The sequence below is a fragment of the Pogonomyrmex barbatus genome, unplaced genomic scaffold, assembly GCF_055798465.1.
Source record: "Pogonomyrmex barbatus isolate J1 unplaced genomic scaffold, ASM5579846v1 scaffold18, whole genome shotgun sequence".
Taxonomy (NCBI): Eukaryota; Metazoa; Arthropoda; class Insecta; order Hymenoptera; family Formicidae; genus Pogonomyrmex; species Pogonomyrmex barbatus.
Genome location: NW_028297114.1, coordinates 573,687 through 588,062, shown reverse-complemented (window position 1 = coordinate 588,062; position 14,376 = coordinate 573,687). Strand labels below are relative to the sequence as shown.

The window sequence follows — 14,376 nt, the reverse complement described above, 5'->3', positions numbered from 1 at the left end:
ATATTACCGATGTTGATTGCAGTCGGTGAATCTAGCGGTCGTGCGTCGCGCTCAGTGGCGAAACATATTCCTGGACCAAACGAAGCTATCCGAGAGCGGGTCTCTTCCGCAACAGGCGAGGTAAATATGGCACACCAGATGGTCGTGGAGCGCGGTGAAAAACTGTCACAGCTCGAAGAACGGAGCGCGCGCATGATGTCGGAAGCCGAGAACTTTTCGCAGGGCGCTCACGGACTGATGCTCAAGTACAAAGACAAGAAATGGTATCAGCTATGAGAACGCAATTCAGCTCGAGTCCAATGGGACGACGCACGTTTCTTTAGTTATGTAGCATTCGTGTTTCATCTATGAGTTTTGTCGTATTAAGAAACTAAAAAGCTAGCTATATTACGATCCTCACACACGCACACATGGGAAACATTTACACGAAGGGAGAGAGATAAAGCGGATAAAAAATACGATCACCTGTGCGATGTGCATGGTACACACGCACATTTTGTCAAACGCGAGATAAACGCGAAAATAAAAAAAAATATATATATATAAATATTTCAAAGCGGATAAGTATGGCGGTGATCTCTCAAATGTATAATTGTAAATCTTTGCGTACGGATGAATAAAAGAGGAATGTCGGCGAGGTAGAGGCCGCGGCTACGCCGTGATACATTTGCGCGGATGTGACATGTACGTATTAATTATTTAAAATATAAAGTACTTATACGCAAAGAGACGCGAAACAGAAAATATACGCGAGTCAATATAAGCAATTATGTAATAATTCGCCTTTTAACCGGTGGCACTCGTTAATTCATTCGGACGTCCTGTGAACGTGTTTAATGGCGCCTTGCCTTGTTTGCTTCTCAGCAAAGAATTGCCAATAAGTATTTATGAATGTCACATTGTTGCAGAATTTAAGCACTTTTGTGTAGATGGAAATGAATGAAACACTAAGAATCGCATTGGTTATGAATTAAAAATAGTACTTATACATTTATTACATGAGTTCTCCTATATTAGATTAATATTATATATATATATATATATGTGTTATGTAAGAGAATATATATTATTGAAACAAGATAATACGCATGGCTACTCATATATTAACAATGCCATTGAAACTTGCAACGTAAAACATTCTAGAGAAGAGTTGTTATTGACTAATAATTCTTATTCCGCGATGTAAATTTTATAATCGTGTATACGTTATAAGCTGACTTATATTTAAGTATATTTATCGTTATACGATCGTAGAGACTTTCATAAATATGCGTTAAGAAATAAAACGAATGACCAGAGCGATTCTTAAGATTCTTAAGTCTATCGAGTTACACGAGATGCAAATGAGAAATTTGTTAAGCTCGACAGAAACGATATTGTGGATATTTTACGAAAGTTATGAATGCAGGCAAGACGGCACAGCGACACTATTCCGAATGTATTGACAATAAACGTAGTTAATTACTCGGTGAGAAAGAGGATATTGGATAAAAGTTGAATGCGATGAAATATATTTTATCCAGAATGGCGGGTGTTGCGCAGGCCGCAAAAGCTGCTATACTCGCCACGCTGATAAGAATGTATTAGCTGTTATCGATTGTAGTTATCGCTAGACGTGCTATGTATATATAAAGAGATGAATACAAGTAGGACAGATTTCGCGTTATAAAGCTGTTTATATAACAATGTATTATGAGTTACGCTATTTCAACGCCGACGATAAGTTCAATTGGATTTACGACATGTCTAACGTGATGTGACATGAATTAGCTAATGTAATCTTAGCACTACACATAGTTTAGATTAATTAAAGACAATATATAACATATAAAATATACATATATAAGTAACCAGATATGTATATGCGTATATACAAGTAAACGAGTGAATATATACATATATATCTGGTCAAATGTATATGTATGTTTATATATATATATATATGTATGCGATAAATTCGTTTGAATTTATCGGGGCTCTGAATTGTCGTACTGCTTCCATAGCAATAACTGTATAGTTGATGTTAATGGTACTAATCACTCGTATACTTAATAATGTGCCCGCAGAAGATTACTTAGAACGCATTTTTCGAATTCGAGCTCATGATATAATTTCCCTTTGGACAATATACACATATAGAAAATCCGTTGTTCCATTACACACTCTTATCACGGGATGTCTTCACTATCGATTACTAGTACAAAAGAGCGCGAGCTCGTTCGTCGAGCGAATTGTAGTGTGCGAACTGTAGTTGAAATCCGTATTGATGCTGAATTTGTAATACGTTTGTCAGAGTGCGCAGATTAGCGTTGATCCTGAATTCCGATCCCGTTTTACCTAAACTGCTAACTCTGACAGACGTTCCACTATCTTACGTCTATATATAGAATTATTATTCCTCGAATACCCGACACTCAGTATGTAAGCAGTTCAATGGTAGATAAGATACATTCAAAATAAAATATAAAGTATCCTAAGCAGCGGAGAGATTTGTTAATGCCCGAATTACGAATGCCGGAATATACAAATTAGAAGAGAGAGGTGTCATTCTTTCAATGAAGGACCGTTTATCGTTGTAACAATAGAATAGGTAGTTTAATGTGAGTTAGTTACAAAGAACAGGGAAATATTCTATTATTATTTAAATGTTGCAGTAATATATTCTAACATTCGTTGCACAAAGATTATATATTCATCGATAGTTTCTCATTATTTATCAAAGAATTCAATGATATTTAAAAAAAAATGCTGATAATAGTGATCTACTACTTTACAGGCCATAGTACATAAAATGAGCCTCGATAATGAACATGAGGTCGGCAATGTGCGATTGTAATTAATTTGCTTATTGCTCTAATTTTACGCTTATGGCTTTTATGTATTATGGTCTTGAAATTCAACAATGCTGTTTATAAAGCAAAACTTTTAACTCTCTCTTTCTCTTTCTAGCCCATATTTATTCTAACTGAATCAAGTTTTCTATTGAGATAAAAGAAAACTTGTTTTCTATATTGTTTTCATTATTATATCTGATTAATAACATATTGTATAAGTGATAGCGTACAATATAGAATCGTAGACAATGTACAGATGTCTAAATTATTGATAAATATATAGCTCACATATTATACACGATTAATTAATTTCAAACACGATCTACGATGCTAGAGAGATTATCGTTGGGCTGGACAGAGACAAACGGAATATTATCTTAGATTTCTTTTAGAATCTGCAAATAAAGATATAACAGATATCTTTTACTACAAATTTAATCAGTTTTTGTACACTAACGTATAATTTGTTTAGTCGTTAATTAATTGAGATTAAAAAAAAAAAAATAAATACGGGAAAAATTTCTTTCATATGGCTCGGCTTTGAGGCCGATTTTGTTGTAATAAGCTGTACAACGTTCCCTCTCTTCCTTTTTCTCTTTCTGTCTCTCTCTCTCTCTCTTTCTCTCTCTCTCTCTCTCTCTCTCTCTCTCTCTCTCTCTCTCTCAGGACATCTTATCTCTTTTTAAAAAGACTTTGACATTATTGCATATAATTTTCAATTCGTGCAACTAGTGCGCTATTAAATTCAATATTATAAACGAAAAAGTCTATTTTTAAGTGCGACCTACCGAGAAATACCTAATGCTCTCAATTTATACTATTATTAACGATAGTAAAATTTTTATTTTTCAACAGATAGGCGATATAGATACCATCCTATAATTGTAAGAGTACTGCCTCGGCTACAGACTGTATCTTGGCTCCAATTTAATAAATGAGTTTTACTCGAAATCCAAAAACGTTATATCTCTTTTCTATGTTTTCGTAAATATTTTAGATTAAACATAATCGTTTTTAAGAACCATTAGAACGGCTAGAACTATTTTTTTTTCTAATTTAAAAGCATGCGATTATCAAACTTTCCTTTTTTCAATAAATTACCGAATTACCGTAGTTGATACTTGCATATTATTTATATACATGGATTTCTTTTGTATTGTATTTAATTGGACATTTTTTTATATAATTAGAATCGATTTTCTGTTATCTCGAGCAAACTCTAACTATGAAATTAGTTTTCTAAATTAAATAGCGATCTTCGCGCGATGAGTTCCAATATCGCAAGTAAATAATAACCCTTCGGTTAACTTCCTTACGTACTAAAAGACTTCATTTCTGGCTTAGCAATCGATATGTTTAGCATGAGAAAGGAAAAGATTGCGCCGAGCACGATGAGCTTTTTTCCCCATGAATTTTAAGGAAAAATCCCCATCAGGTCAAAGCTCTTGGAGAACCTCGTTCTTTTTGCTCGCTCTTTAACTGGAAGAAACGGTGACTGCTATCGACACCCGGCCCGTAATTAAATTAATTTCTGCGTCTCTCTACCTCCACCGGTTATAGGCATCGGCGTGGAATAATGCACCGGCGAGACGCGTTGCGACGCCACCCGGGCACGGAAGGTGCTCTCGACCGTACTACTCTCGTGCACACTTCTCATTTCCAATTTAAAAATAATGAGAATCTACCGCGAATAGGTGAGGCTGTCGCGCACAGATACCCATTGACTACACCGGCGTCTCGGCCGCGCGCGAAGTGGAATGAATTGAAAAAAAATTCAATTTAGCTGCGGATATACCGCATAGCCGCCGACCCGGCGTGGCGTGACGTGACGTGACGTGACGTGACGTGACGTGACGTGACGTAACGCGATGCGACGCGACACGACGCGACTTTTCTCGCCATAAAGGGAACAATGGATCGAAATTTATTTGTCCCAGCTATTTATCCACGGTGTTTCTCGAAACGTCGAGACGTCCACGAGATACACCGGACCGGACGACCGTTATAATCTTCCGTCTCCGCCGCGTGAAAAATTATTTCCGACACGAAAATGTCCGGATATTATTTATGAATCTCTCGAGAGGAACATCGAAGGGACACGTTCGATCGCGAACGATCCCTCTTCGACAGCGATCGTTACAGCGCTTGACGTTCGCTGAAGATCGAGGGCTGTTCTTCTCGCGCGCGGCACGAATGACAATACGTGACTCCCGACGAGCACGCGTTCGTGTCGAACGACGTCGGCAACGCCGGTAAATAGGAAACGAATAAAGATCCGAACGCGAAGGAGCCGGCAGTCTGTCTCGGGCGCGCGCAATAAAATGTAAATTCGCGGCAATTCGCGCCTCCTTCCCCCCCCCCCCCTCCTCCCTTCCCCGGTATCGGCATCGGGACGCGCCTTTTCTCACCCGCTCGTTCTCCGCCGAGATCTCCGTGTAACGGTGAGTAAGTGGCGAGTAGCGGCGGGAGGGGGCGTTCGGAGCCCGCGGGCTTTGCCGTCATTTGCATGAGTAACGGCGGAGAGCGCCCGGAACCGGCGAGGCTAAGGGGTAGCGAGACGAGTAATTTATAGTCAATAATTCTTGTCGAGGCAATTTTCGCATCGAGCGCGAACATTTCCTCGGAACGACGAGGACGGGAGCCGATGGGAACGGCGGTGGTGGCGGTGGCGAGGGAGGCGAGAAACGGTGGGAAATGAGGCGGAATGTTAAATAGCCCGTCGTCTCTTTCAGGTAGCCCTAAAACTGCGCGCGGGGATCACTCGCGAGACGATTCCACGTTCTCCGCGCCGGGAGACAACGACGAGAGACTCGCGCGCGTAATCCCTCACGATTCTCCCGTCTGATTTAAAGCCTGCCGGAGAGCCTCGCTCGGAGCTACTCCAAACTCTGTCTTTCGCTCGGGTTTGTTCGTACCGTTAATTAATTCCTTCTCTAAATAATTGAAGAGAGACAACGTCGTCCTATCCCCGATTCCGGCTGGTTCCCCGTGGCTCTCTTATTTTCTTTTCTCTCTTCTCTTTATCGCGCGACGCACGGCGCTTACGTGCGGAAAGTTTAACCGTGATGCCGAAGGAGGCGAAGATTACCCGAGCAACATAAACCGATACTGAGGGCATAAAGGCGCGCGGCCGATATTAGATATCAAACCGTCCCCACCTTAACCTTCCGCCCTGGAGTATCCCGCCGAGAGCTATCAGACTGATAGAATATGTTCGACGTCGTCGTCGTCGTCGTCGTCGTCGTCGTCGTCGTCGTCGTCGTCGATGTTGCAGCCCCAGCTCCCAAATTTTATACGTCGGTCGTCGATACATGTGTCGCTTTACTTAGAACGGCTTTTATCGCGCGCGCGACACTAACTTCTATCCCGAATATTCCATATCCTTCCCCTACTTCATTCTACCCTACCTTTTCCCACCGCCTACCGCGACTACTGTTATACTTTGCCGCTTTTTTTTTTTTTGTTTACATCACATTTCTTGAAAACTGGAGGAGTGGGGAATTGTTGTTTTTTCGAGATGAGAAATTCACTGATCGGAAGGTTGTAACAGAAAACACACTCACCATACATATCGTCATTGTTGTCGCTCGAACGTCCGCGTTCGTATCTTCATCTATTCTCACATCTTCGTCCACTCGCGGACCGAAGAAATATTAAATAACAATCGTTGATGCTCGATTAAACGAAATTCGGCGCGAAAAATATGGCGATTGTTTCCCGTTACTAAAGCGACGCGCATCGAGAAGCTCCGCGATCCCCGTGGAAAAATCGCGAAATCCAACTCGCGACAGCACTTCACGCTGATGCGTGATGACGCAGTAATATGGTATCGCTCATCCTATTGGCGTTTACGGCGGACGGCGAGTGAGGGGTACCAACCGCGTGCCCCTGAATTCGTCGCTTCAAGGTTGCCGTAATTACGTTATGCTATACATTTTAAATTTTCTCGATAAATCGGAATTCATTTCGACTAAGCGTCACAAATGGCGGCCATGTCTCTTGCGCTTCGTGTCTGTTCTTGTTCTGGACGCTTCGTAGACGCGATAAGTGTTTCGAGAGAGTCGCGCAAAGTGCAGGCGAGTGACGAATTACGACGATCAACCTGAAGCGATAGTAAATTAGCCGCGTTTCTTTGACATGTATGACGAGTAGGCGAATCAGTTCGAAGTAACGGAGTGCTAATGGCATTGTAATAGACAAAACGAAAAAGTTTCGGGGGAAAATGTCGGACATTTGCGTGTCATCAGAAAGGACTGCTGTCAGACGGTGATTGAGTGATAATAAAATTTTACTATATTCTGTTATATTAATTTTACTATATTCTATTATATTTCCGCGGACATTAGCCAATAATACGAAATACATGACAGATTTATAAGTGTACTACGTGTGATCGTAGCGTTAGGTATACCGTTGATTAATTGCGTAAAAAAATTGCGTAAATGAATTTGAGGAAGTATGTAAAGGTAAGCGGTAGTTATTTTTCAATTTTTTCACAGCTGTAGATAGCTGTAATCGCGTACAATCATTCTGATGATCGAAAATGTGAAATTGAAATAGTTTATGATCTTTATGATTTCGCTTGTTTTATCATATTTACTTCCGTTTTCAGATTGATGAGAATAAATATTGCGTGAAAATAAATGTATAGGCGGTTCCAAGAAGATTATTGGAGAACTATAATAATATACAAGTGAAATCTGCGATAGTTTCAAGTAAGCTTCGTGCGATCGCAGTATTATTATCATGTACATACGACAAATTTTCCATAATTTGATTATGCGCATCCATAAATTAGAATTTACTATATTTATGTGAAGTCATAATCGACAGTCTTCATATTTAGTATAATTAATAATATTGTTTAGTATGATTGTTTAGTACAATTAATAACATTATACATATTTAGAGATTGATATTATTTTATCTGCATAATCCACAGTGATTGCGATTACTTTCTATTACGACTGATCACTCATAATTATTTTGCAGATTAAAAATTATAGTTGCTATTATTATGCTTAAAAGATTATGTCTATGAATCAATTAAAATAATTAATAATTGTAATATTTATGTCTATTGTAATTGGTAAAAAGTATTTATATATGGATTTATGTATAGATAATATTTAATCGGCAGTGAATGATTATCTTTTACAATAGTCGCGACTTTATAAATTAAAAATCGATATAGTGTCGTGATTATTATACTTAGATGATTATGTGCATGACTTAATTAGAATTATGAGAATAATAATTATTACCTGATGATATTATGACGATCACTTTTCCCATTAACCGCCATAACTTGTACTTTGCAAATTAAAAGCATAAAATCATTATAATTTATATAATTATAATTACATTTATAAATTTATATGAATTAAAGCCTTTTATTTTTTTTTTATAATTTGCAGTTATATATAGACGTAGTCGATTATGTAATAAATTATAGCTATTAATAATGCTATCATTGTTATATTTATAAAAATTTTATTACATATTATGTTTATTTATTATTTTAGTGAAAATTATCAGTGACATATTAACGCTAACTTAAATTATATATGGGGATGACAAATTTAAGGAAACAGCATCAGAACCGGTGAAAGTTTGACGGCCTAGACAAATAAATAATTAAATCGCTTCCAGAATGCAAATAACATTTTAAATATAATTAAGGTATCATTAAACACACACACACTGATATTAAATATACGCTGCATAAAAACTTAAGTTTACATTTGAAGCTTGAGTAAGGGCGGCAATGATTTAATTGCATAGAGCATGAGTTCTTATCCGGCCTTGAAAATTATTAGAAAATAAATCGCGCAAAACAATGAATGTGTAGTATCGTGAGTACTAGAAGAAATATCGTGTCTAAATACTTTTATAATACATTGTGTTTTGCGTAGATACGAACATGCGAACTTTTCGAGTTTAAATGAAATTCGTGCGATCATAATATCATCCATCTTACAATGGATTTTGTTAAGTAGATTATACAAGTTAAATTATAATTAGAAATAAATTGAAATCCGTACATTATCCGTATATAATATTTATATATATAATAATTAAGAATATCTAGTTATAGTAATTGGTAGCTATTTACATATAATATTAGTATATGTAATAATATATAATTGATAATTAGAAATAAATTGAAATCCGTACATTATCCGTATATAATATTTATATATATAATAATTAAGAATATCTAGTTATAGTAATTGGTAGCTATTTACATATAATATTAGTATATGTAATAATATATAATTGATCGTAATATATTTTCTATATTAATTGTAACTATTAAATGGATTAAAATACGCATAATTAACAATAATTGCGATTTATTTTTCATTGGTCGCGATTGCTACTAGTTGTGTAAATCAGCAGAATTATAGTTAATGTTGTAATTGCTATATATTCTTAAATTATGATTGTGAGTTAATTAAAATATGCGGTAGTAATCAGTGATCAGTGATCATGATTTATTTTTTACTCATAATCATTACTTGGTTGTGTTAGATCTCAGTAATATTGTACTTATAACTAATGTTATAATAGCTATATATTTGTAAAATTATGAATGCATGAGGTAATTAAAATATGTGATAGTTGGCAATGTGCATGAGGATTTAGTCTTTATTAGTCGCGATCACTGTTTAATTGTGTAGATCAGTAGTTATAATTGCTATATGTTTGCTATATATTTGTAAAATTATGGGTACGTGAGCTAATTGAAATACGCAGTAATAGCAATGATTGCAATTTGTACTTCATTAGCCGCGATCGTTGCTTGTAGTTACAGATTAGAAACACGAAATCGTTATAGTCAATACGACTTGTATTTATGTTATTTAGAAAATTACATATGCATGAATTAACTGATAATCTTTTTCACACATATTTTTGTATATTATAATAAACTATTAGTATTCATTATATTAAAAATCCGATATCATTATATAACTAACTACTTACAGTCGCTGTGACTTTATCAAGAAGTTAGTGAAGACAAAGCGCGTGAGAAAAATCATGTATTTATCGTGAAAAATATAAATATAAAGAGACTGTTGAGGAAAAAATAAAGTACGGTATTCATTGCGCTGCGATTGCAATAGGTGTTCAGGTATAATTAATTTTGCGTAAATTAATCATATTTCTCCGACTGACGTGTATTATATACGAGTATACGTCTGGAGCAACGAGACAAGAAAGAACGTCACCACGCATCTTACGTTTTCCATATATGTCGATTCGAGAAACAATCGAGCGTGTCTCATGTTAATTTACTTGTCGCCTGTGTAAAGAATATTGCGGAATGCGGTGAAAGGCGACGGACAAGTGTCGGAAAATTAAGTAACCCGCGGGAGCGTAATCAGTAATCGTAATTGTATTCCCGGCAGTGTTTGTGAAGCAACAAGCAATTGCTGTGTTGCGCCTGTTTGTTTATTCGCGTGCAGTGCAATGGATCGCAGTGAGTGCAATGTATCGCAATGAGTGCAGTGAGCATGAAGAGTGCCGAAACCGCCGACGATTATCATGTTAATTCGACTTCTATCAGCGGGCGAGCGAAGGCCCGGAATAATGCGGAGCAGGCAACAACGGCGACACTTGGACCGGTGAGTGACTAATTGTTCGCTTTATTCATTTAATAATCATAACGTTTGGCGCATTAAATACGTGTACCGATGAAACTTCGTAATCGTAATATCGGCCTCTCTCTCTCTCTCTCTCTCTCTCTCTCTCTCTCTCTCTCTCTCTCTCTCTCTCTCTCTCTCTCTCTCTCTCTCTCTCTTTCTGCGCAATTCGATGCTTGCATTGTGCAGAAAATATCACGTATCAGTATGAGAAAATAAAACGTTATGTAAAAGCGCGATAGCGATTTTGATTAAATCCCCTTTTTAACGGTGCGTCAATTCGATTTCGATAAGCTGTCTACGAAAGGAATACCGCGCATTCTACATTCGATGCACAAATGCAACCGGCGACGAATTTTGACGATTGCGAAATTAAAATTGCCCTTTTTTAATTACGGTAATTTTGGAGATTTTGGTTAATTAGCATTTTTGATTGAAGCATGAATTAAATGTCTTTTCGTAAAAAAGTGTTTTTTATACACATATATTTTGCGTTATAAATATTATTACGATAATAAAGATTGTATCGACAATTCTGACATTTTCGAGAAAGTAATGTAATGAAAGTATAGGAGAATCAATAACAATAAATAAATAAAAAAAAAATGAGGGAAAACAGCAAATAATTTCTACGCTCGATAATGGACGCTCGAGTGCAACAAAACGAGGATATTTTTCAGTTGAATAGATTTAGTGAATCATTCCGTCAGGCTATTGTATCGGCTGCGCCTCTCGAAACAAAGCATGAAACCAACACGGATTAAGCCTATTATTTCGCTGTTCATTATAACAATTACCTGTTGATGGCGGGGCAACAGGGTGGGGTACGCAGGGAAACCGGCGAAAGAGTAATGATTGAAAATAACAGGAATCATATAAACGTGCAATCATGCAGCGCCGGAGTACTCTGGGAGGGTTGTCGGAAATGATCACAGATTTCAGGGCAGTGTGATCAGCTCGATTCGAAGACAAGCATTATGATAATGATCCTCATTACGCGATCAGATTATAGATTATAGAATTATAAGGCTGTTATGATAAATCATTCGTCTTGCTGCGGCCATTTTTCGTTACGCGATCCAACGATCGCGCGTGATTTACTTTGATCGACTTTGTATAAAAATATCTCATAAACATTTCGCAATGTCGATTGATCGATACGGCGAAGTAAAAATCTAAAAAATATATCCACAATTCAGATTAAAAAGTAAAAAAGAAACAGAGATAAATGTAATATCTCAATATAGAAATTTATTATAAATTATATGGGATGGTATTCGATAATTATATAATATTATATAATATATATAATTATATAATATATATTATATATATAATTATATAATATATAATTATATAATATTATATAATATAATGTTTGATTGTTATATATTAATGTTGAAACTTGATAATAAAAATAGAAAGAGAATAAGCAAGAAGAGGATAATTTATCTGTGATATATATCTAATATATGTATAAAAATTTATTTTTTTGCTACAATATTTCACGATATACACGTAAGAAAATATAGGTTATGATCGACTGATTCTATGAGAGCTTATATTTTTCATTCTAGTTTCTAGATGTCGCACCTGGTCTATACTTTTATCATGAAAAAATAATACGAAAATAATATAATAATATGATCTCATTTAAAAATATATATATGATCGTTATACTAAGTTATTTCGAAAGCAGTTATAATAATGCTAATAAAAAGTATAAAACTTGATGAATAATATTATTAATAAATTTATCTTTTTCTTTTAGACGATACGTATAATAGACGTATATCTTCAAAATTACTACATCACAGATTTTATTTTAATTTTATAATCGTTTTGACTTTTAAAAATCTGATTTTCGAATATCGTCTTAATCTATTATTGGAAGATGACCAAGAGAACAAAAAATTTTACGAGTCATCTTTGCTTTTACGGTTTTCGATGAGTGTGACGGCTGTCGGATGGACAAATCATTCGATATTAATTGTGTCAGAAAAAAGATTAATGAGGAAACATGCGTATGAAGGGTCGGGCGGGTCAGAGTGCTGAGTCACGGGAAGATGATAATGCAGCACTATTTTATATTAAAGTCACGTATATATATACGCCGCGTCTTTCCTGGGATATTATATATATATATATATATATATATATATATATATATATATATATATATACACACACATATATTATACGTTGAATTTTATAAACTTGTGTTATATTGTTAAAATTAATTTTCATTTCGATAAATATAATGAGATGGATGGAAATAAAAATTAAGATATTGCAAATTAATGAAACATTATTAAGATAATATTACGCACCAATGTATCGGCTTGTAATATATTTTATATGTCAAAATGCGTTCAATAAATAAGAAATTTATATCAACCAAAATTTTGCTTGATATGCGTGATGTTACATAATAGCATTCCAGTAACGTATAAATTTATATATACAATTGTGTTAACTTTAATTGGCAATATTTCAGTGTTGTTAATCGATAAAAATTCGTACGAATGGACCGAAGGGAGTTGCTATATCAACTCTGTCCGTTAAAAACAGCGGGGTACCGTGGTGACGATCGGGAATTGAATAGAAATAGCGCGGCGAACAAAGAAATCAAAGGACAGTTAGCTTCCCGGAGCGATTCTGTATGCTATCGGTTTTACTCTTCGTTGGTCGCCCGTTGCAGCGGGCCAATTCTCACCCTAGTCAAGTCCCGAAGCTTTTCGCGGTCGTTATGGGGTATTTGTACAACACAATTTATCTCGCCCCGGGGCCACGAGCCACAATAGCAGCGGTTACGCGACGGCTCCGTCAATATGACTCGAAGCAAATATCTGCCGTATAATAATCGATTACCGACGAATCAAAGGAGAAGGAAACCATCACGTGGTCAAGAGATTCGGCACGCTTAAAACGCATGCATACAGGTATCGCCTGAAACTTGGACGCATGCTGCGTCATCGAGAGATTAGGTAGACCATTATTACCAAGCAATATATTTCGGAAACCAAATATATACGGATTTTGGAATGTCGGAAGGGATATGTGTCGCAAAGTTGTTGACAAATCGAACTGTACAGCTCACGCCTGCACAGCCTACCTAGAGTAAATTTACATTGTAAAATTATGAATTTTGTGATATTTTCAACAACAAGTCCGCGCTTACCCGCGCTTAGACACGACGCTTTTTATTCCGCGCGCGCCTCGATGATTTCTTTGTTCACGGATTAAAGATTTAGTCCCGAGTTCTCCAATACCGAGGGTGCACGATCCCTGTCGCAATCCCTGTCGAGCTGTCCTCGTCCACTTTCGTGTTCACACGTATCCCGGGGGCTATAAATAAACGCGGTCACCGGACACGGGTCGCTCGCGTACGGGAAAACTTGACTAATTGCGAGTAACCACGCTGACGTCGTTGCTCGTTTCTTCCCGTCGAGATATCCTCCTCGCCGTGGCTATTCCTGCCTTTTACGGTCTTGTAATATACAGTTGGAGCACACACCGTACTTTTTCGTCGACCGTTCATCATTCCGAGACTAATCTCTTCTACTTGGGCTGCGCTGACGCATCGTTTGTCTTACCCTTAACGTGGAGTAGGCAGAGTCTCATAGCGCCCAGTCGGGGTCGAGGGGTTTGTCTGTTCCATGTCGAATGATACGAGTGCAGAGTTAACTTTTTATTCCCGATTCGTGTTCCATGTGAACCATGTAGGAATACGTTCCTCTCCTCTTCAATATGTTTTTTGTCTATCTTTAGACTAATACAATTTTACGAATTGTATACGAAACACGTACTTTAAAATGAATCGAAATGTGATGATGGATGATTATTAAATAAAATAACGATAATGTGTAACGATAATGTGTGTCATGTGTGGT

The 14,376-nt window shown here is 36.6% G+C and overlaps 2 protein-coding genes and 1 long non-coding RNA gene across 16 annotated transcripts in view; 2 read left to right on the top strand and 1 right to left on the bottom strand.

Annotated features, from left to right (window-relative positions):
- Window positions 1–2,477, top strand: part of Tomosyn (syntaxin-binding protein tomosyn) — a 35,390-nt gene extending 32,913 nt beyond the window's left edge. For all 11 annotated transcript variants that reach the window (XM_089074988.1, XM_089074991.1, XM_089074986.1 and 8 more), the window contains one exon: window positions 23–2,477. In XM_089074988.1, the coding sequence (XP_088931114.1) occupies window positions 23–276 (254 nt within the window). In that variant the 3' untranslated portion in view covers window positions 277–2,477. The remainder of the gene's footprint in view (window positions 1–22) is intronic.
- PTPMT1 (protein tyrosine phosphatase, mitochondrial 1) overlaps window positions 1–6,591 on the bottom strand; it is a 44,403-nt gene extending 37,812 nt beyond the window's left edge. For 2 of the 3 annotated variants that reach the window (XM_025218636.2, XM_089074996.1), the window contains exon 1: window positions 6,398–6,546. Coding sequence is in view for 1 of the 3 variants with exons in the window: in XM_089074997.1 (XP_088931123.1) it covers window positions 6,398–6,404 (7 nt within the window). In the remaining 2 variants the exon portion in view is untranslated. Of the gene's footprint in view, window positions 1–6,397 lie in introns of all 3 variants that reach the window. The other variant, XM_089074997.1, reaches the window with a different exon arrangement.
- A 42-nt stretch (window positions 6,592–6,633) lies between these two features.
- LOC112552750 (uncharacterized) overlaps window positions 6,634–14,376 on the top strand; it is a 227,803-nt gene continuing 220,060 nt past the window's right edge. Inside the window, exons 1-2 of one of the 2 annotated variants that reach the window (XR_016138807.1) lie at window positions 6,634–7,300; window positions 7,447–10,465. This is a non-coding gene — a long non-coding RNA (uncharacterized LOC112552750). Of the gene's footprint in view, window positions 10,466–14,376 lie in introns of both variants that reach the window. The other variant, XR_016138806.1, reaches the window with a different exon arrangement.